The sequence below is a fragment of the Rhyacophila brunnea genome, unplaced genomic scaffold, assembly GCF_057557595.1.
Source record: "Rhyacophila brunnea isolate RB1 unplaced genomic scaffold, BYU_Rbru_1.0 scaffold_14, whole genome shotgun sequence".
Lineage (NCBI taxonomy): Eukaryota > Metazoa > Arthropoda > Insecta > Trichoptera > Rhyacophilidae > Rhyacophila > Rhyacophila brunnea.
In genome coordinates this window covers 28,303,845-28,328,698 of record NW_028232796.1, presented here as the reverse complement: position 1 = coordinate 28,328,698, position 24,854 = coordinate 28,303,845, and the positions used below count along the sequence as shown (strand labels likewise).

General features: G+C 35.6%; 1 protein-coding gene across 1 annotated transcript; it reads left to right on the top strand.

Annotated features, from left to right (window-relative positions):
* The first annotated feature begins 1,610 nt into the window (after nt 1–1,610).
* On the top strand, nt 1,611–24,788 carry Diap2 (Death-associated inhibitor of apoptosis 2). The gene is made up of 8 exons (XM_085942151.1): nt 1,611–2,281; nt 3,422–3,627; nt 4,845–5,061; nt 7,187–7,327; nt 7,772–7,916; nt 14,449–14,668; nt 19,413–19,722; nt 23,329–24,788. The coding sequence occupies exons 1-8, from the start codon at nt 1,871–1,873 to the stop codon at nt 23,449–23,451; spliced, it is 1,773 nt and encodes a 590-aa protein (XP_085798277.1). The 5' UTR covers nt 1,611–1,870; the 3' UTR covers nt 23,452–24,788.
* The last annotated feature ends 66 nt before the right edge of the window (nt 24,789–24,854 follow it).

Below are 24,854 nucleotides of genomic sequence, written 5' to 3'. Positions count from 1 at the left end.
AGGTTGGGAACCCCTGCTCTAACGTATTGAATTTATGTTCAATATTTTCTGAAAATAATATTGAAATTTATAGGGTGGTTCAAAAGTTGTATCATTTTTAATAAATTAATCGAAGTTACGTAATGATTTTTGTATAGACATGTAACAAAGTGTAAACTTTCCAATGGATTTTACGATGACAACTTTAGAGATATTATAATTTAATATAGGTACATAACATTATTGAATCTTGAATTGAACTGACTTATTCTACAATATATTATGACATACGCGTATACCGAATATCTTCAAAGAATTTCAATTATCTTTTTTATTTATCTTCTTAGTTTAAAAAAAAAAACAAGCAAATAATGGGACAACCCTCCTTACTTCGTTCATATCAAATCTATTATCAACAAAAAAACTCAAGTGTTTATGTTTACTAAAAATCATGTTTTCTTTTCTTACTTTTGCCTATTTGCTTTGCGTAATTTTTTTACCATGTCTGATCTTAAGAAGACCATATGGGTTTCCATAGAGTAGAGGTTTGTATTAACAGATTTTCGTTTTTACGAGAAATGGATGTTAGCCACTTGCTCAATCTGTTAGGTCCAAACACAATATATTGATAATAATACGTAAATTTGCCAGACCCGCGACTCACAACATTAAGTGCTCAGCCGTAGTGGTTTGGCGGGCGCAGCGCGGCGGCGTCTTGCGAAACTCAAACGTATAACCGTGTGTGAAATGTTCGTAGACAGTGTCTTTTTTGGGGCATAATACACACGGTTATACGTTTGAGTTTTGCAAGACGCCGCCGCGCCGCGCCCGCCAAATCACTACGGCCGAGCACTAAGTCGACACGGTAACTGCTCGGCCATCGTGACCATAATAGTATTTACAATTTATCTTGAACCAGACTAACTGTAATATTGCAGATAAATAATTATTTTATCTATTCGGGTAATTTTATTTTCAATTTTCTCCAAGCGTCGTTGAAACAGTAACCTTGTTATGGAGCATGCTGGGACTAATATAAGGACGTGTTCGAAAATTCGTGTGCAAACAGTTGATCATAAGCTGTTTATCGGAAATAGATTGCCGTATAGTAGAGATCAAACTCATGTTTAAATAAAACGCTTAAAAATACATAATAAAAACCACCGAAATATAACGGAAAGGACAAAAGAAAATAGATAAGTTAGTCAATAATAAAAACAATTAATACATTTTAGTATTTATTAATAATTATTAACTGCGGCAAAATTAATTTTGAACATGTTTAAATACCCAATCGCAATAATATAGCCTAAATTCATTGGGTGATAAATATTACAAAAATTATTTATTTTATTCTTGAGAATTTGTAAATGGCCTACAGCCCACAACGTAAATTCGTCAAAATTACAATGTAAATTCGTAGTTTCCTACTCTGGCCTAAAATTATATGTTATAAATTTTTTGTCAAGAATCATAAAGTGTCACTTTTAAGATTATCGATATATTAATTAAATATTAAAATTTATCAACAACTGCTTTATTACTTTTATTTTTATGATTCAGACCAAGATGAATTAAAATTTGTTAAATAAAAAAAATTTAATGGGAATAAGATTTTTTTTCCATCGGGCATCACTGAAGTTATTGAAAAAATGACGTACCGTAGAGCACAAACAAAATAAATACGATTTCATTACATTAAAATAGTGACAGATTATTTACCATACACATTTATATAATTAATATCATTACGTTGCACAATTCCAATAATAGATTGTAAGTCATAATCATTGCAACGAAAAGGTCAGCGATATGTGTATTTAGAAAAGATAGATTTGTATATATTTTTATATCCGTGACTGACAGTTGACATTTTTCTGATCGGAAAATTATGAATTATGAAGAAAACAGACTGCAAACGTTCAATAATTGGCCTCCCGGCGCTGAAGTAGAGCCTTTCCGAATCGCCAAAGCGGGATTCTTCTTCTCAGGACACGGCGTCGAGGTGCAATGCTTCAGATGCGGAGGGAAAATATCCGAGTGGAATTACGGAGACCAAGTGATGGCGAGACATCGCCGCCTGGATCCGCAGTGCCCGTTCGTTTTGAATCCGTCCACCTCCGGTAATGTGCCCATCGTGCCGCCGGGAGATGCGGTGGCCCGCGAACAAAATGTCAGTATTTCCAACACCCAGCCGCTTGTCAGCGAACCTTTACCGTCGGGGGAAGACGAGACTGACATGAACGCAGATGCCATTTATAAAAACGACGCCTTGAGAATATTATCTTTTATTAATTGGCCAGTAAGTTTTCACTCATCTAATAGGTATAGACTATATTAACAAAAGAAGTTTTCTAGGCCTTCTTTATAAAAAAAAATAGGTACAAGTCGGTTATGGGAAAGCCAGCCGGGAACCGCGCTAATTGTCATGGCCGATTTTCGGCAAAATTCATCAATTCAAGAATGAAAACCTAACATAAACTAACCCAACCCAAGAAATAATCCAGTATATCGGCTATTTTCAAAATGTGTTTACCGCTGGCTTCACCATAACCAACTTGTACCGAAAAATATACAGTTACACTAGAGTTTCTAACCGCCCCGATTAAGCAGGGATTGTCCTGGATTTGGAAGTCCAATATCCAATTATCTGAAATAAAGAATACAGGTTTAATTTTAACCATGTAATTATGCAGTTCGCCATATCACAGTTCACCGTGAAATGTATCGGAAATATATGTTCGTATATTGAAGACCGTCCAACCTCTTTGCGTCGTATAGTAGGTACTGAAATAAAATTCATGTCTAAATAAAACACGGTTCTTGTCGGTTTACAGGAAGCCAGCGTCAAACAAATTTTGAAAATAGCCGATATACTTGATTATTATTGTTAGGTTAGGTTTTCATTCTTGAATTCATGAATTTTGCCAAAATCGGCTATGATACGTGATGAAATACGTAATAAAAACTACCGAAATACAAGGGACAACGGTGCATAATTTTTTCATCTCGGTGCTATAGAGATGACCGTAAACCTAGTATACAGTCATCTCTTTCCGATAAGAAAGTTCACGGCGAACTGTGCTATGGTGAAATGTGATACGTACAATTTACATGTAACCATTTTATCCATGTGTTTGTACAACAATTCCCAGTTAATACCTATCCACATAGGTACATCCTAGGCAGTGCCATTAAATCTCGGATTGTTTGATACCACACCTCTGACGAAATATGATGAATACTCCAACATTTCAATTCATTTGGATATGTTATTAACACCAACCGAAATGATATTATTATTGATTTTGAATCAGTTAATCAGGGTCAATTGTCATGTTGTAATGATGTTTTGAATACAGCTGAATTAAAATTAATACTGAAGCCAAATACTCTTGGTTAGTAATATGCACTAATATAAATTGCATTGACTGTTCTTCAGGTATCATACATATCAAGAGAATCTCTCGCCCTGGCGGGATTTTATTATGTGGGGAGCGCTCACGGGGCGGCCGTGGACCAGGTGAGGTGTGCCTGGTGCGGAGGGGAGCTGGAGAATTGGCAGGTGGGCGACCGCCCCATCTCTGAACACCTAAGATACTACCCACAGTGTCATTATGCCATGGAGAAATCTGAATCACTCAACAGGTTGTTTAACTTCATATGAATGAATAAAAATTTTTTAAATGTAAATTACAACTGTCGAACAAAATGAGGAACGCCCCCAAATTTATTATTTCATTTTACGCTCTCGTAATGTACGGATCTTTCAATTGACATAATTTAAAGCTTTTTATAATGATAATATGTCTAAAATGATCAGGAGTGATGTTGAAACTATTATTAGTCAATTTTTGGTTTATTACGAAGAAGAAAAGGGTCGCATCTAAAAAGAGAGCCGAAACTTTATTTAAACACGCCTCTAGCACGTGTTGCCGCCATAACAGGCACGTCACTGAGAAGTCTTCTATATGCGACTGCAGCTATTTCCTATTATCGCCGATTTCTTGTTGTCGGACATTACAGTACAAGTTTTGCGTCATGACTGGTATACAAATAGACTTAACTATTTTTACCCGCATCTGTCAAACAGTAAAATACAATTTTAGATTCTAAAACTGCAACAGTCAATTCCATAAATTATTGTTGTGGCTAATTCATAAAGTTGCCGAATTTATGTACCTAGTTTTATGTTGTAAGTGCGACACAGATTATTCTGAAATGTAAAATAGTATCTCAATGTGCTATTGAATTTTAATCATTCACTTATTAGTAGGCTTACAATAAGTGCCGATTTGACCGGGATTGTTCCACTGTGACGACGGGTCTCAACGTATCTATAAGTATATTATGTTTTATACATCACGGAACAGATTAATAAATAGAATTCCGATAGGCTATAGCACAATACACTAATAGGGTTTTGAATATGTGAGTGTCCTATGAAAATAAACCACACATAGACATGCAATAGTTTGTGTTGCAACCTTCAAACCTTCAACCTTCAATATTGAATGAGTATCAGTGCATAAAGCAAGAGTAGTTGTCAGAACGAAGGACAAGCTTATAATGACATATTCTTGACACGTGTTTAATTGTATCCCATATTCTATTCAGTTCCCATTATTTCTGAGTTCCCTGGTATCTAGCCAACATTACTTTTTATAAATGGACTCTATCAGACGAATTGTGTGCAGTTTTGTTATTGTTATGTCAGTCATCGCCAGACAGGGTAAAAATGAGGTTGTCGAAAAATTTGATTTTTCCTTTGACATGAGTATTATTTATTTTATGCTTTTAAAAGAGAATTTCCCTTTTTTTATTCAATAAATAGTATTTTTTAACTTTTTATTTCATTTTTTAAGGAATGAGACGTCCACGACCATCTGCAACAATGATCTCCTCGCCCAGAACAACATGTCAGAGTTAGGAATACAGGAGCACAAGGTTCTCATACAGCAGAAGTACTTCACGTATGAATCCCGTCTGAGGTCCTTCGATAACCGCTGGCCCGCCGACATCGTTCAGAAGCCACAAGCTTTGGCCACTGCTGGTTTCTACTACGTTGGCGTTCAGGATCAGGTAATGTCTGAACATTGGTGCGGTTCATAGATGCTGTAGATACGCCGCATCTCTTAATTATTATTCCAAGATATTCGTATAAAATATAAATTTATATAACATACAGTGCAGTTCTCATACTTTTACCATCGTGTGTCAAAGTAGCAAAGTTTAAATAAAGGGAAAACAGATATTGGGAGTGAAATTATTTCAATGATAATTAATTTTTTTATTAAGAAATACAAATCAGTTTGGAGCATAATAATTTGTCAACATGTTCTCTCCAGAATGTTCCAACAAAAAACTTATACAATCGCATTGTGCAACCTTGGCACTGCAGACTTGTCTATAAATAGAAATGCAAACATGTGTCTGGAATTCATTTCAATGATTGCCATGCATTGAATTGATGTGTTCAAAAGGGATTTTTAATTTCAAGTTTTAATTGAATTCTGAATACTTCAGACATAAATTGCGGGAAATAAAAATGTAAAACTGGGAATTGAATGTACCAAATTTAAGGTTGTACCTCAGTTGAGGCACGGTCTAAAAAGATCGTGACTAGGCGATGCGCGGATTGCGGGTCGCGGGTGCAAATGACACATGCCAAACGAAATATAATTTGTCATATAAATCCAACATACGTCCTCTTTATGTTCTGTTTATTGTCCTATTAGTAACAATAATAATATATTCATTGACATGTTTTCTTTTTGAAGTAAATGGGTAACGTTTTTAGTCATCTATACACGATTTAAGAATTAATACGCCCGTCGCCATCACGAAACAAAGTGACGTATTTCCAGCTCGACGTTCAAACGAGACGAGTCCAAAATTTCGTTGCGCCTATAGTTGAAAATTATTTGCCGTTTCTCTGATGTACCACCTTAAATAGGACTGCTGAAACTACGTGCAAATACCGGGAAAATGTGAATTACGGACACGTAAAATCAGGTTTCCACTGTAATTGTTAGTCGATTGGAATTTAAAAAAATGGTGACAAATTGTGATGGTGGAACGCAACCTTGTCTTGCTAATTAAAATTTTCGCATCTGTCATTCCATTTTGATGTATGGATTTTTGTTACCATTATTTATATTTAACATAACGTCGACATCCCATGCATCTGGGTCTATGACAGGTACATGCCAAGTCAGACGAGATACCATAAACATCTAAAAACAGAAATTACTCACTCTATAAAGGGCCCCACATCACAATAATGTCTGTAATTTTTAGTTACAAAGACGTTGAGAGCTACATTCTTGCCAAAGACGACATGGCTCCAATTGTTAACCTACATAGATATTCTCTCTCCTTCTTCGGCCATATCCGCCCCTTAGTTGGAGCATATGGACACCACGAGGCACCTCCAAGAATCCCTGTCGCTCGCCAGTCTTCCGGAATCCGGTTGGCTTGAAGAACAGACAAGTGAGGTTGAAATTCTCTTCTGGCATCATCCGCAGCACGTGGCCGAGCTAGGTCCAAAGTCGCCTTTTCATTCTCAGCATGATGAGAGGCTGCTTGGTGCGTTCTCTTATCTCCTCATTGCTCCTAAAGTCATACCACCCACACCCAGTATCCATCGCAAACATCTGTTTCGAAGCTCAGTATACGGTTGCTCTGAGCCTTCGTAAGGTGCCATGATCCACTACCGTAAAGCAGCACCGTCAGAATGCAAGCGTCCAATAGGCGGCATTTATTTTTGACTGAGCACTCCGCATCGAGTTGAATTCCCATTCGGATAGCGAGATCTCTCTGCAAAATACCATCTCCCGTGATGTGTACCCCCAGGTATTTAAAGGTGTCAACGCTCTCGATGTTTTGCCCCTTGCTAATCAGAAGGAAATCTGGATCAGGACAGGTGCTGTTGCATAAAACGTTGGTTTTCTTCACGTTGATTTTCAAACCAATGCCAGACGAGTTGTCATGCAACCTATCGATTGTCTCCTGAATGCCCTCGATTGAGTTGTCGAATAGGACAGCGTCATCGGCATATTCCAGGTCGCATAGCTTCACCGTGGGGGTAACAGATATGCCTCGGTCAGGAGGTATTGACTTCTGTAGTATGAAGTCAAAGAGGTTGATATTATGTATATTTAATTATTTTGAATGCTTGTTGATTATTGTAATGTTTGTGTTGAAGGTCCACTGTTTCCACTGTGACGGCAGCCTGTGCAAGTGGTTGCCTACGGACGATCCATGGGCGGAGCACGCCAAGTGTTTTCCTGAGTGCGAATTCCTCACCCTCGTCAAGGGAAAAGACTTTGTTGACAGACATAGGAGTGTGAGTTACCATATTGTCTGTATGCATGTTTATATTGGTTTTTTAGAGTTAAACACTTAAAGCTTCTGTTACACTTCCCGACACCCGACAGTTCTAAGATTGGAACGAATTCTGATTTTTTACCTTTTTGTAAAATGTTACAATCACCAAGGAGGAGGCTTTTGTAATATTCAGTGCACTCCACAACATAACAATTTTTTTATACCTTTTCGTCAATCTGTCACAAATTAAATGTTATGTCGTCAATATGTCTTACTCAATATGATAGTATTGCACTGTAAGCATCTGTCAAACTATTTTGAAAAGTATCCTAGCATTTGTTTTCTTTCACGACCCGATTAAAATAAATGATTCCTTTATTTGTGTATCAGTTAATTTTTCAAATCTAGAATTTGTATCTTGCTGTTTTCTACACATAGGTATGATTGACGTGAATGATTTCAGGTGAATAATCGATCGTGGAGCGGCGAGGAGTTAGAGGTGGAAGTAGAGAGGTGCATGGGGCAGAGTTGCGCCATGGCAGCCATGCGTTGCGGCCTGGAGTCCGGCCGGGTGAGGAGAGCTCTCCGCCAGCGCCTGCTCCAAACAGGTTAAACACCCATTGAATTTAATCTGTTTACCTTCAGCTCTATTTACACTAGACCGGAACTGGCCACACTTCTATGCCATATAGGTGACTAGTAAACAAAATTAATGATGGTCTATCGTTTATATTAAAATATTGTATGTATGTAAAATACTGTAAAGAGAGCCACTAGGTAAGGAATTCAACTCAAGGTGGTTGATGTATCTATTGAAAACACAGACTTCCATGTGGAAACTTTATTTGATTAAAAAGTATACAATTTTACAGGTAACATTACTAATGAATGTAATTGTTACATACAAGCTTTGAATGATGGCGTACCTGAAAAAGGTGACGGGCTTATGTTTACAATGATTAGACTTAAAGCACGTTATAGAGTAAACCGTGGTCGAGCGGGGATGCTGACATCTCACTTGCCAGAAAGAGGATGACCATTCTGTTTTCTTTTACGTTTTTGAAGGGATTGACAAAACAAATAAAATAAAAGGAAAAACGTAAAAAAATTCAATTTTTAATAAAAAAATCATACAAATATATTTGGAGCATATTTATTATGTCAATCTGTTTGATCTTTTTGAGAATATTCCTTCTCTCTTGAACTAACAAAGTGTTTGTTTGCTTTGATTTGAATGGGTGTAAACAAACATGAAATTTATACAATCGCATTGTATAACATATCTATAAATAGAAATGCACACATGCGTCTGAAATTTATTTCAATGATTGCCATGCATTGAAATGAATGTGTTCAAATAAATTGGATTCATAATTTTAATTGAATTTTGAATATTTCAGACGTAAATTAATAAATGTACTAAAATGAAATGGGACTGCCGAAACAAAAAAATAGAAAACGTGAATTCCGGGCATGTAAAATCTTTTATTTTATTCATATTATTACAATATAACAATACGTTAGTTTTGTTCAAGCAGGTATAATTTTTTTCACCATGCAGCCCATTGGTTCCACTGTGGAATGGTTAGCAGTCAGGACTGTGAGGACGATCTGAGTTAAATTTCAATGGAACATGGTTTCTTGCTACTACTTATACCAATTACAGTAAAACAAAATAAATGCAATTTACTATATCCAGTATTTACATACTGATATGGAAGGGTTTACGTCAGAGGGTTTGTTTTCACTTTAATTAAAACCACGGATTCGGGGAAATTCAATATTAAGTATATTTTGGTATGGATTACCTACATGTTGGGTTGTTAAAACTAGGTATGCATACTTTGGCGCGAAAAGGTGGCGAATTTGGTTGGGCGGTTTCAAGGACTAATTCCCGACTATTTACCCTCTATCCTTCCAGCTGCGCAGAGTTAAGCAACGGTACCTTTTTTCACAATTTCTATTTTTACTTTTTCACTTTGTTTCGTTGCGCATCCCAGTTTAGCATCGCTAGATCGTTTCGTTTATTTAAAACATACAACTGTAATACCAACAACAACTTAATTAATTTAACATACAGTCGAACTTGGTTGTTACAATCACAAAAATAGCGAGATCTCAGATGTTATTAGGAAACATTCGTTGACATTTTAGTTTATGATTTTCTCCATACATTTAGTCACTTTTATAACGAGCTACTTCTCGGGTATACTAAGCAAAACTGTTTATGTGTCGATCGTTTAAAAACAACATTTTCGACCTCAAGCAATAAAATTCGACCGGGCAGTTAACTAGACCGATGCCACCGGGATCGGATTACATTTCTGACACTAGTTAAGTGTCTAAGTACCTAATTGGTGTTTTTGCTGACATAATTGAAAAAGTATCCACGCATATGGTTGAAATTGCATTTAAAAAATCCAAGCTTTGTGAAGTCAGTAGGTACCTACCAGCGCAGGCGGCTCAGCATTTCATTACAATAAACAACTTCTTTTTGTAGTTTATGAATGCCATGCTTGTTTCAGGGATTTTTACTATGGTTTTCAGATTTTTTATGTTCTATGCTTAAATAGAACGTGGGAAAAATATTATATAACAAGTAATGCTCATAATGAGCAAATTCAATCGGTCCCATCTTCCTCGTAATAACCAAGTTTGACTGTATATATGTTACACCGAATGTGCGAAATTGACTATTACATGAAATGGGCAAAATTTTGGCTAATTCATGTAATAGTCAAGCCTGTTGCCTTATTCATTAATTAGGTAAATTTTCTGCTGAGTACATGAATTCGCCAGGGTATGGAATTCTTGAACTGTCAACATGACAGAAGAAAAAGTAAATTTAATACGGATGGTTTTATTAGTTATAATTGGACATAATATTATATTATTATTATTAGGTTAGGTTAGGTTTTGTAATTCTGAATTAAATTATTCAACTGAATGTCCATTTTGAGGTTTTAGCTATCAAGTGTCAACAAACTATCACAAAAATTCAATCGACCATTGCACGATTGATACCCAAGCACGAATCAAATTGCGAAAATACTTTTCAATAAAATTCTTCCGTTATCATATTATAGTTCTAGATTTTTTTTGCGCATAGTAAATGGATATGAACGTCATTGTAGTTATTGATTGGTATATTTTTATATTAATCAATGACATTTGACACATTTGTTTAGTTTGATTAGTTGCAAAAAACACCACCGGAGCGCGATCATCTATTTTGACCATAGATAATATATGTACATTTTGACCAATGCATGAGCATTTGATACGTTTAGTTTAGTTGCAAAAAATACCACCGTAGCGCTACTATCTAATATGTCCAATACGTCATGAACTAGGCAGAAAAATTACTGCCGAATTCACGCACTCTCCAGATATTTTGTCTAATTCATGAATAAGGCAACGGGCTTGCATTTTTCATGATTTAGGCAAAATTTTGCCCTTTTCATGTAATATTCAATTTCGCACATTCGGCGTAACATATACATATAATATTTTTCTTCCTAATTCTGTCGATTACACGATTTTTCATGGAGGATTTAGGCATTTATTACATTTTAGTTGGTATCAATACGTATTTTGTTTTTATTTATTTAAAAATGGCACATTGAGTACATTATTATAACAAATTATTATTTTAAGACATTCACAACATGACATTTAGAATAAAAAATACAGGTAAATCAACTTAGTATGTAGAGGAAAAAAATAAAGCAAAAAATAATTTTATGGAAAAGAAATAAAATAAAAAAACAACAATAATTCAAAAAAAAATACAAATTTAACAATAAAATAGAATTTTAAAAACAAAATACATAATGCGTCGCTAAAAATCCCAAATGAGAGTGCATTGACCAGCTGAATAGCCCTCGTTATTGATGCCTGGTGAGCCTGAAATGAGGAAACAACTTTCACCCAAAATAGGTCATGCTGCGACCACGCATGTAATTGACGGGTGCATAAAAATTTCAATTTTCCAGAATATCGGGATTTGAAACTATACCATGTGAGAGCAGGGAAAAATGCTTTAAGAGCAGAAGTGACCTACGAGCTTCAAGAGGAAGAAAGGCGAGCGCCTTGAAGAAATTTAGTCGGAAAATACTCGTTTGAGAAACTGTCAAAAGGAAAATAATTATATAGGTACGTCGAAGAAATTTCTTCTGAACACATTCTAAAACAAGCATATGAGAAACCTCATAAGGACTCCAGATAATGGACCCATACTCAAGAATACTCCGTACTAAAGACACATAGAGTGTACGTAAAACATTTGGATTCTTGAATGGCTTGGCTTGTCTCGTGACGAATCCTAGAAGCTTGCTCGTACTTATAATTTACGTGTCCGAGAATAGATTTCCCATACTTACAGAAATTAGGAAGATAGTTATCTCTTCTTGGTCGTGCACTCATGGCTGAGGATCGTGACCACATTTAAATTTCGCCATCCTTCTCGATCTTCCGCTTCTCTCAGGGCAGAATGGATGGTGCCCCCAGTCAGCTCTTTCACTTGGTCACTCCATCGCGCAGATGCTCTTCCTCTGCTTCGCCTTCCCTGGAGGCTACCCAAAACTACCAGTCTCTCCAGGTTGTCCGGTCCGCGCCTGACAATATGTCCAAAAAACTGGAGAATTCTTCTCAGACATATCGTCGAGAGCCGTTCCTTTATCTTCAGTCCCTGGATGATTGACTGGTTCGTCCTGTGCTCCGTCCAAGAAATGCGAAGCATTCGGCGCCAACACCACATCTCAAAGGCATCAATTGCCTTCCGTTCTCTTGCCTTCAGGGTCCACGACTCGACTCCGTATAGGAATATCGAGAACACTAATGTTTGCACAAGTATCATTTTTGTGGCAATCGAAATTCCCCTATCCTTCCATATAGTGGTAAGGCGTGTCATCGCACTTTTTGCAATTTGTGTGCGCCTTCTTATTTCCGCTTCGCATCCGCCCTTTCCACTGATGGTCGATCCAAGATATACAAACTCGTCGACTGTTTCGAGGTTTTGGAGTGTACTTGGTGTTGGTAGAAGGTTGGCCCGATCAATAACCATTAACTTGGTTTTATTCCTATTGATAAGGAGGCCGTATTTGCGACTCTCTTCCTCTACCCGGTGTAGCAGCTCTGAGAGTTCCCTTTCATCAGCAGCGATTAGTGTGGTATCATCTGCGAATCTTAAGTTATTTATTTTCTGGCCACCAATTGTTATTCCGCCTTGCCAATGATCTAGGGCTCTTCGCATTATATGCTCTCCATATATATTGAATAACTGGGGAGATAAAACACATCCCTGACGAACTCCCTTCTCGGTTCGGAAACTCTCAGAAAACGCACTATTTACTCTCACCTTAAGATAGTTATAATAATACGATATTACTACTGATGAATAGGTACACACTGATGACTAATATAATGACTAGGGAATCCAATCCCGAGCCAAAATTCTGATCCCGGGATTTTGGGATTACAATTTGACAATCCCGGGACTGGTCCCGGGATTGGCATTTTTTTTTCATTGTTAATATAAAATTTTTATATTTACAAAATAACATTGATAAAATCGGTCAAAAATAAATCTAGTATAATTTATACTATTTAAGACATTTATTGTTAATATTGTATACGTTAAATCTTGGAAATACACAAGTTTAATGGAGTAAATAATATTTTAATATAAATAATAATGTGAATTTAATATGAGATTGGTGTTTCTGTTAGTAAAGACATAATGAATGGATTAGCGAGATTTAAAATAGTAAAGCAAATAACCATGGCGTACTTATGGCCTTTCCGCTTCATAAATCTAATTAGTCAGCCAAATATGAAACTGCCGTAAAACATATGATATCATGGTAGAATTACTTTGTTAAAAGTGCGAAGCATTGTTTTTTTCCAATCTTTCTCATTTTTAATAATTCATGTGAAAAAATAAAATGAATCGGCAACCTACACATGGGTATAAATCAAACTTCATTCAAACTCAGTTTATTTCTAATGTAGTTATTTTTTATTAAAAGTATTTTTTCTGTTTTATTTTCCATAAAAATTGATAAAAAAATCAATCCTGAGATCCCGGGATTATGTTTATCAATCCCGGGATTCATAGGTATCGAAAATAGCTCGGGATCCTGGGATTGGAATCCCTAATAATGACCATACGAAATCTTTCGATATGTGAATGACAAGCATAAATTGCGTATAGAACAAAAATCATATGAGATACAGTTATTTGTATTTAAAAAAAATGAGCTTCATATTGATTGAATATCCTAACAACTACTAAAAACTATTTTTGTTGGAGGTTTCGTCAAATATGTCAAACATATCAATGACTCCTGTATAATGTGCCAGATGACTGTATGTAAGACTGACAATGCGTGTCAAACTCTACGAAGAAGCTGTTGATTATGTGACCCTCTGAACTGCATGCAAAACACTCAACATAGTCTATCTAGGTATAAGTCAATCCTAGATTCAATTAAATTATAATATTCAGGGAGATCCATTATTACTTACTTACTTATGTACCTACTATATTATTATATTAATTCCATCGACCGAAGGTACTTGATGGAATTTAAATCCATTAAATTATGTACTTACTGTCAAACAAGAACTTCTTGTCCACGTGTTAAAACTGTGAACTAACAACCCCCGCCAGTGCAGCTAATCGAACTTCCGTTGTCATATGAGGAACGCCCCCAAATTTATCATTTCATGTTATGCTCCCGTGGTGTACGGATCTGTCAATTTACGTAATTTGAAGCATTTTGTAATAAACCTATGTCAAAAACGTTCAGGAGTGATGTTAGAATTATTATTAATACACTTTTAATTTATTGCGAAGAGTAGCATCTAAAAGAAGAGTCGATACATTATTTAAACACGCTTCTAGTATGCGTTGCCGCCATGACAGGTACGTCACTAGAAGTCTTCTACATGCGACTACAGCCGATTTGTTGTTGTCAGACAATACTCACACTCACCCTATCACACCGCAATGTCAGGCCAGATTCATTATTATGTCATGAAAATTTATTTTTCTTAAGAAGGTAGATTTAAGAGTAGTCTCTTCGCCATTTCTGTACGCACCGTTGCCTAATATGTCCATTTGAATTTTTCTCTCAGGTGTGCCCTACTCGTCAACGGACGCTCTCATTGACGCAACCCTCAACCAGCAGATAAATGAGACTTCCTTTTCGACGACGCCTCCCCAGCAAGGGACGTCTCTCCTGAGAGATAGGACTCCGTCTCGCTATCCCTCTTATGAGGCGGCCATCGATCAAGTCACCAGGATGATCATCAACTCAGCACTCTCGGAAAATGAGGCTCATGGATCTGTAACTCGGTTAGTGGACCATTATGGTAGCTTTATATAATATATAAGGGGGTCAAGTTTGAAATTTAGGGATCCTGCTCTACTACTTGTCGATGCTGAAATCACAACCTTAAAAATGTCGTAATCCCGAGAGTTCAAGATTGGTTTTCATATGGTTTTCATTAGAAATGACTGATTTTTGTGTATTCTTTAACCATATCCGCTTCTCAGTTAGAGCATATGGACACCACTCGGCGCCTCCAAGAATCTCTATTACTCGTCAATCGTCTTGCATCATCCCGGGTGACGTATATGTATAATCAGAAATAACGTTGCTGTCAACAAATTAGTATAAAAATATATGACATGATGCAACACCTTTGGCCGGAATACTCACAGTAGAACCTCTTTAATACGAATTCCACGGGACCGAAAATCGAAAGTAAATTCGAATTACGAATTATGAAATGTATGGGGGAAAAATATAATTTAAAAAAAAAAAAAAATAATATTTTCATCAATATCATTTACGATCATAGATGTGCCTACCAAATTTCCGGTGCCGTTTGTGTTAATGGGTCATAAAATGTCAGGATTATTTTTATTACCTTCTTAAAATAAGTAATTTATGATGTTTTACGAAAACTCTGTCACAATTTTCAAAGACTGGCTTACGAAATTTTAATTCAAGGGACTTTATTTTCGCGATTTCGAATTATCTGTATTCTTATTAACGATGTTCTACTGTACTTATTTACAGTTACTGTTCTTATGTACAGTAGAACATATAGACAGCTTAACGTTAATTAGCTATTTTTCAGGTACATATTTTGTGTTATTGTTGAAGGCCAAACATTCGCACACACAAGTGGCTTACAACGGTTTGCGCATGCAATGGGTAACCTGCAAATCTGACAGCTGTCACTTTATAACCAGAAATTATTTAAATATGTACCTAATTTAAAAACACCTCAGTGGGTCTATTCTATACACAAGGCTGATTTCGGTCCGCTACGGCAGCTAAATAGGGTAGGAAAGTATTGAATTATTAACACTTATTGTAACAATTACAATAATTTAGTTATAATTGTTACAAGAAGTACTATGTTTTAACAGCACCTCTCTTCGTGATAAACTTTAAACCGAGATAGACAGTTTTAACAGTTCAGACGGTTAACTTATTGTATTTGTTACAATAAGTGTTAATAATTCTATACTTTCTTACCCTATTTAGCTGCCGTAGCGCACCGAAAGCAGGCTTATGTATAGAATAGTCCCGCTGAGGTAATAAATAACCTATAAGAAAAAATCTTTTTTTTAAAAAATACTACGCCCGACGGGACTTGTATGTATTCACTGGATTCGTGCTAATGTGCTTTACCCATTAAGCTATGGGCATCTTATCTTAATTAGTTATAATTACGACGAAATTAACTAATTAATTGAGGTTTTATATTCTTATCAAATTGCGTTCATTTTTTGTTTGCGTTAATTTAAATGCCTAACTGACACCCGTATCACTTCAAAATTTAGTTAGTAGTGTTAGAGGTGTTTTCAAATTATATATTTTAAATACAAAGAATGTTACATTCTCAAATCTCGTGTATTATTCGTTGAATAAAAGAAATTGTTTATTAAAGTGCAAGTACGTTATAACTAAAATTTGGAATGAACCGGGCGTCAGTGTTTCTGCCCTTAACCTCGAATAATTTGTCAGCTTATATATAATAAGCGCTTTCTCCTTTTGAACAAGCAATAAGGAGATTACTAAGAAGAACACATTAATTTTGGTAATGGAAATGTGATTTTGAAATACTTAAATAAAATGCAACTCAGAATGTTGAGATTTTCTAATTCTTTTTTTAATTGGAACAGATCCTGTGGAAATTGTATGTATTTGTATGGGAATGAATGTTTTGTATTACGGCATTTCACTTTCGTATTACGGCCAACTTTCCAGGAACATATCTCGGCCATAAAGCAAGGTTTTGTGTTCATAAACACATTTGAATTTGAACACTTTACGAGTAATGGGAAATCATACATGAAGATACTATGAAAATCAGCCGTCAAAATGGGGTATATCTAACATGACCATAAGTCTCGTTTTTAGGTAGCCTAATCCGTTGTCCCCAAGCACAGCTTCGGGACGTCGAAATGTCCCGTTTTTGGATAGAGAAAAACCCACGGTAACAATTAGAAAAAAAGGCGCGGAAAATCAAATAATCAATACAAAAGCACCGGTAGAAGGGTCTCTTCTCTTATGAATAAGTTGTGGATGCGCGAAAAAACATAGTTTCAAGTCGCAGTTCTTAAAGCAATGTTAACCAAAGTAAATTTTAAGAAGTCCTGCGAAGAATTTCATTCTTATTTAAAATCAAAACCAAATATATTTTGTACTTCAGAAACATATAAGACCACACAAATTATTTATTTTTGCGTGTTTCCTATTCTTTTCATTAATAAATAAAAATTGTGAAGAAATATGTGTTATCTTGAATAGGTACACATACTATTACCTAAAAATAAGTAGGTGTCCCGTTTTGAGGAAAAAATAAATGGTCACGTTAGGTATATCTGGGTTTACCATACATCCGGTTTCACACATTGGTCCCGGCATCCCGGCCGGTTTGGCATTTTGTCCCGGCTGTTGTTCTGCGTATGAATTATCATCATCATCGGCACTACAACCCAATTTGGGTCATGGCCGCCTTCAGGAAACTTCTCCACTCCCCTCTGTCTGCCGCAAGCTCCCTCCACCGTCTAGCGCAGCCACTGCAGTCTAGATCTCCCAACCCTCCTTTTCCCTTTTGGTCTGTTGAAGAGAAGCCTCTTTGGTGGTTGGGTGTCTTCCATCCTTTAGACATGGCCTGCCCAACGAAGTCGCCCCACTTTCACCTACACGGGATCTTCATATAACGCATATAGTTCATGGTTCTACCTTCCTCGCCACGTACCATCCTCCTCACATACAGCTCCGAAGACTCTCCTTAATATCATTCTTTCAAAGATATCCAGCTTCCACTCATCTTTTTTTGATAAAGCCCAGCATTCTGACCCATAGGTTGATATGGGTCTGATGAGGGTATGAATTATTGTCAATAATAAATTGTCATGATTGACTGTAGTAGCGTATATGTGATGAGTCGGCAGAGAAGGGTGCGAAAAAAGTTCATTCCCGCGAGAAGTACGACTGGTACAATAAATAAATAAAATAATTTTAATTCATGCTGCAGCAGACCTTCTGCATTCTTCTTTTGTACACACTTTTAATAGGTAATTAAGGTTAAAAGGTTTATAAGGTAATGAAACAATATTTGGTGGATAAATTTGTTTCTTTGCCTGTCCCGGTTTAGAGTTTCATAATTATGATAATCCTAGGTATATCCCATATTGATTCTGCGGGAAATTTATTCTAAGAGAACGCAATTTAATCGTCCGACTTTGTTTGTCCATAATAATTACCCATAATTTTGTAAATGTAATAAGGAATGTGCAATAGGAAATGTAATCACAGTATATGACTGTACATTGCAACAGATGTTGTAATTTTATTATTATTACGATAGTTAAAAAATTCTTAGAAAAAAAAAAATATTATGGAAATACCCCCCATTTTTTTTTTAAAGATTTCTCCATGAAGTTGACAACTAAAGCTATCATTTTTCTTGATAAATGATACAAATCAATAATACTCATCATTTATTTGAATAGTAACATACCTAATCATATTGACGTCGCCAATGCGACAATAATAAGACGTCAATAACTAATCTTGAGTGTCATAATCTGTAAATTTATAATATCTTGAAGACATGATTATCATTATCTACATATCGTCACCTTTTGTAAATGCAATTTATGAGTTATGTAATCAAATTTAAATATTACTAAATCCAAATAAACGAGGCACTCAATTCTCATCCGGAGGCTCCGGGTCATTTCCCGGTAAAGTCACAATACATTTATATGATTTTATCAAAGTCAGAGTGTTTCTGTGATTGTTTCACTGTTAGCTACTACTGTCACTGAGCATCGTGATCTATTGTCACTACACTTAAAAGAAAGGAGGAGTTGAATTCCGGGTAGCAAAGACTTCGGTCGATTGATAACATATATCAATGCAAAAAATACCTATTGAAGAGAGACCAAAACTACAAACATTTGTGGCGACCGATTTGATATTCAAAAAAGTTATTTTTCTCGTACATGTTAGAATGGGGTCTAAATATAATAAGACAGTCGAACTTGGTAATTATGAGGAAGATGGGACCGACTGAATTTGCTCATTATAAGCATTACTCTTTTATAACATTTTTCACACCACATTCTATTTAAGCATAGAACATAAATAATTTGAAAACCATCGTAAAAATCCCCGAAACAAGCATGGCATTCATAAACTACAAAAGAAGTTGTTTATTGTAATGAAGTGCTGGGCCCCCGGCGCTGGTAGGTACCTACTGACTTCACAAAGCTTGGATTTTTTACATGCAATTTCAACCATATGCGTGGATACTTTTTCAATGTTGTTGACGAAAACACCAATTAGGTACTTAGACACTTAATTAGTGTCATAAACGTAATCCGCTCCCGGCAGCATCTATGAGCACCTCTATGCTTCTTACATACTTTACAATTTGTGTTACACGGTGTTCGACGAAAATCAATAAAATAAGTGATAACCGCGTTATACAGAAGGCTGTGACTATTCATGCGCATGCATTAAGAAAATAAATATGATCTAATCGAAGCCATCTTTTTCGTTTTGCAGACCAACTGTAGATGATAGTGAATCCTCCAATCCGTCAGCAGCACCGAATCCTGATACCGAAGGATCAAACCTTGTCACGAATGTCCCTCAAGAAGAATCAGATCCGACCCGGCATACTCTAAATACTAATAGTGGCAGTGAACCGGATACCCCTCACACGGAAAGCGATGCCGAGTGGCAGACTTCCTCGCAGGAGGGCGACGGCCGGCGCCTTTCCAAGAGTTGCTCTGCTAACAGCTCCAATTCCTTAGAAGAAGAGAACCGCCTGCTCAAGGAGGCCAGGATGTGCAAGGTCTGCATGGACGCTGAGGTAAACCGAAACTGTTATGTATAATAATTTCAATTTATCTAAATTTAATATTATTTTTAGTACTACTATTTATTTTTTAAATTCCTTCCTATATTATTCGGCGGCGGCGAAAGATGTTTTACAGAGTTTCCTAAACTTTCTCAGACTACCGCTCCATTTTTGACAATATATTAATTCATCAACACACCCAATTTAAGGCTTTCAATAATGATTACACTAAAAGACAAATTTGAATAATAAAACAGTTAAAATGTAATGTTTGTTCTTTTACAAACAGAATGCATCGTCATTTGAAACCAATAAAATGACATTTTTGACAAAATAATACAGTGGAACCCCGATTATAGATGCCCATAAATTTAATTCCCAGTTTTACATTGGAATTTCCTGCAATTTACATTGAAATATTCTTAACTCTCCCTTGCTGCAGTTCAGGCATATCGTCGTTGAAACTAGAAAATTGTGTAACTCCGTTTTAATCGAAAATTGACTTTGAATGCCATCTAGTGGCCGTTAATAATATCTATCCATCTTGCAAATTTTGTAATTCCAGAAAAATTGTATCATTGTTAAATCATGGATGATTTCACTCCAAAACCATATATTTGTATAGGAAACCATATTGTTTTTTGTCTCTCCTGTAAAGTAGTGTTTTTGGAGTTACACAATTTTCTAGTTTCAACGACGAATTATCTGTTTTACCCGTTCAGGTCTTCTCTTGCCTTCAGGGTATGCCGACATAGCTCAAGTTGCTGGTAACTCCTCCGGCATTCTATGCACGGCCAATCCAGCACAGTCTGTATTTTGTTAAATTTAAAGTAGGGCTAGTTCCTCATTGCAGTTCTTCTCAGGAGTCTCCTATTCAAGATATTCATATTTCGCTCATCATATTTGCTTTTCCTGCATTCTGATTCATATGGAAATACTGGGTGCAGGAGAGTTATATAGAGAATTGTTTTGGTTTTCTTTGAGATGACCTTCAGAAGATTTTTTAGACTCAAATAGCACCCGTTTTATGTATTTTGTTTGTCTTATTTGTGTTTGTGACCGTGTCCAGAAACTTGTACGTCTGCAGTTCGCCGTATACTTCACGGATTCACAATGTTGTATCGGAAATATATGGCCCTATATTAAAGACTATCCAACCTCTTTGGGTCGTATACTACTGACATAAAATTCATGTCTAAATAAAACATGTTTCTTGTCAGTTTACACTTTACAGCAGCGGTTTCCAACCTTTATGCTACTACGCCTCCCTGAAGAAAAGAATGGTTGTCAGCTCAAATTCGTCATCTTCATTGTCGATAAATGGATTCTGTACCCACAAAAACTTTGAGAAATCAAGGTCTTTAAAATAATTTGAAAAATGCAGCACTAAAGCATCCAAGTGTTCAATAAAAAGATTCTTGCTTGTTTCAATATCGGCTGTGGCCCAGAAATCTTTTAGCAGTGAAAACATGTCCAACTCATTCTTTTGTAAATTTGACTTCCATAAATTCAACTTTTTAATGAAAGCTTTTACTTTGCATTGATTTATTCAAACTGCTCAATTTTCCAAAAATTTCAACCAAATAGGCAAGTTTAACAAGGAAATTATCGTCCGTCCACAAATGTGCCTCTTCATGGTGATTTCCTTCGAGAAAGGTTGCTATTTCTTCTTTGAGTTCAAATACCCTTTGAATCACTTTTGCACGAGATAGCCAGCGAACTTCACAATAATACAGAAGTGAGGTATAATTAGCTTCCATATCTACACGCAACTTTGCAAACAGCCTAGATCTCAACGAACTGTTCTTAATGTAGTTTATAATTTTTGTAATTTTTGTAAAAATGTTGTTAAGTTCCTCGCTCATATTTTTTGACACTAGAGCTGCTCTATGAAGCATACAGTGCGTCCAGATAGCATGTGGTGCTTTCTTTTTAACTAATGCTTGAAGACCTGCTTTGTGTCCGGACATTGAGTGAGCACCGTCAGTACACAGTCCAATGCAATTATTCCACGTTATGTCGTTTTCTTAAAAAAAACTGTCCATTATATTAAAAATTTCAATGGATGTGGTCCTTCCAGGAATGGGTTTGCAAAATAATATATCTTCTAATATATTATTTTCCCCAACATATCGAACATATGCAATTAAATGGGCATCTTTAGCTATATCAGTCGCCTCATCTACTTGTATGGCGAATTTCGAAGTACGCAGCCGAGAAACTAATTGATCGCAAATATGTTCAGATATATCATTGATTCTTCTTCCGACTGTATTATCAGCAAGCGGAATTTGTCGCAACTGTTTTGCATATGATTCGCCGAACATTATTCGAACCATATCAATAGCTGCTGGTAAAATTAGAGTTTCTCCTATTGTATGTGGTTTCTTACATTTTGCGATTCGGTAAGAGACATGGTACGAAGCCAATAATAATGCATTTGGTGTTACAGAAAATATTTTTTTGAACGTTTGCTTTTGGTTATTAAGCTCATCCAATTTTCTTTGAAAAAATTCAATGGGCTTATCAACATATTCAGAATGTAGAGTTTCATGGTGCCGTTTTAATTTGACTGGTCTCATACTACTCGTATCTGAAGCCAAAACTTTCGAACACAACAAACACATTGGTTTTTCCAAGCCATCTATACTAACACTAGTGAATCCTAATGATAAATAGGATGAACTGTATTGTCTTTTCTTGGGAGCTTTACTTCCTTGTTCTATTTCGGTTTTATTCCCACTAGTATCAGCATCTTTTCTCTTACAACCACTCAAAAATGTATCCATTCCACTAAAAAATATTTTATTATTATATTATATTAAAGAAATCACGTCAAAAACAATTTAAAAAAACAATATCACACCCTGCCTACACGCTTCAGTTGACACTTTAGCTACGCTAAATTTCTCCGCTCCAAATATTTTTTAATAGGATTTAAATATATGTATTATATATTAAAATAAACATTCATGCACTGAATTTTCACTGTTACATTAAGATATGAAGTTTTATTTATTTGTAGATATGGTATAAAAATTAATTTATTAAAAAATTTTGGCGTCTCCCTTGGCAATAGATTGCGCCTCCCTGGTTGGAAACTGCTGCTTTACAGGAAGCCAGCAGCAAACAAATTTTGAAAATAGTCGAAATACAGAACAACGCATAATTTTTTCATCTCAGTGCTATGGAGATGACCGTATAGTATACGGTTATCTCTTTTCAATAAGAAAGCTCACGGTGAATTGTGCTACAGTGAAATGTAATACGTACAATTTACATGTAACCGAATTTGTTTATGCGACCTGGCTAAGAAACAGATTTATCAAGTTGCATACCCGCATAAAATTTAACCAGTTGTTGATAGCAAATATATACAGCAAATATATTTATAAAAAAGAGTTAGTAATAAATTGATCAAATACTGGAAATAATCTCTTATTCTTGTGGTTTTATGGTTGCCTAAGTAAAACTTGTTTACAATAACTACATTTTTAACAAATTATAATAGCATTCTTATCAGCGGTATATACTTACTTACTACTCACTAATATGTAGTGACACTTAATACTAAGTTTATTTATCTAAACTAATTGTACTTTGATCAATCGTTTTCAGGTCGGTGTCGTGTTTCTGCCATGCGGTCATCTTGTGAGCTGCGTGATCTGCGCTGCATGCTTACCGCAGTGTCCCCTCTGTAGAGCGAATGTCAAAGGAGTCGTCCGAACTTATCTCTCATAGACAATAATCATTGACGTAATTTAGATAAATTATATTACCCGTTGACTAAATAATAACATGTTGACAACTTGCCAGGGCTGAGACTATCTCCGTAATGGCTCAAAGATCAGTTTACAGTTTTGTAAATATCTGCATAAAGTTATTTTTCTGTTGTATTCATTTCTCCTAATACGGCAAAGATAATATATTTGATTTAAATACTGAAATAGACAGAAAGATAAATAGTTTATGGAGTTTTATCAACTAGAATGCGACAACTATGACTTGAAGTGAGAAAAATCAAGGCGCTTCCGTACTGCCCATCTTACTAGCTAAATAATAAATCATTTGTTTTTCATTATCTTTGAAAATAAATTGACAATATTTAATTTTACATTTCTATCTAGAAACTGACTACGAAAAATTGATTGATGAAAATTTCAAGTTGATAAGAGCAATAACCAAGTGTCTAGAGGCGTAAACTATGTAGCGAGTGCAACTTTTCCCCTCCGACATATTAGATCACATTGCATTGTGGTTGCATGTAACGAAAACAATAATTCAAATTTTGTCATAATTCGAATTATTGTACAGACCTACAAACTTATCTGTAGAATGGCCAAAAATGGAACTACGAACTACCATAGGACGCCATTTTGAAAATTTCATTTGAATGTCAGATTTTGTCCAGTTACGAGTCTTGATTGTGTAGTTTTCGACAGTGGCTCCCCCATCCCATTCTTCAGATAAGTTTGTAGGTCTGTACTTATAATTTTATAAAATGGATTTCGAATCAATTGCCCCAGATAAGATGTAATATGTTATTATGCTATGACAACAGATGAGTTAGCTTTCTACGGCTCCCGGTCAGTCAGATGTTATTAATTGAGTCAACGATGTTGGTGTACCATAATAGTGATACTGAATTTCACCTATCAATGTAAAAATGAACATATTTATTAACCATAGACGTTTGCTTAAGTTTTAATTGAATATTATGTTTATTATAATCGACTGCAATTTCTTTAGACGCGACACTCTGTTTCGTCATTGACTTATATCAATCGACCTAATCAATTTGCGGGGGCATTCCGGCAATAATATGTCTTATTTGTGTTATTATTCATATTTTACCTAATGAATATGTTTACATAAATGTGCATTTGAAATTGAGTAAAGGTGAACATAGGTCGAAAAATAAAACTTCAACTACAATGATTAGATACAAAAGCAAACTTGTTCATATAAAATGAATGCTTTGTTCAGTTTTTTGGCTCTCGCATTAAGTTAGTAATTCTTCATATTATTGATAATAGATTATTGAGACATATTATTGCCAGAATACCTGCGATATCATTAACAAAAAAAATCAATATGTTACATCAGTGAGTGATGCACAACCAACGGCCGACTTTCCTATTTAT

What these genes read in the sequence shown, in the direction of transcription:
- Diap2 (XM_085942151.1), top strand. Translation starts at nt 1,871, where the DNA reads ATGAATTATGAAGAAAACAGACTGCAAACGTTCAATAATTGGCCTCCC. An exon ending in GCTCATGGATCTGTAACTCG is followed by an intron (nt 14,669 to 19,412) that starts GTTAGTGGACCA and finishes TTCGTTTTGCAG; the next exon opens with ACCAACTGTAGATGATAGTG. An exon ending in AGGTCTGCATGGACGCTGAG is followed by an intron (nt 19,723 to 23,328) that starts GTAAACCGAAAC and finishes AATCGTTTTCAG; the next exon opens with GTCGGTGTCGTGTTTCTGCC.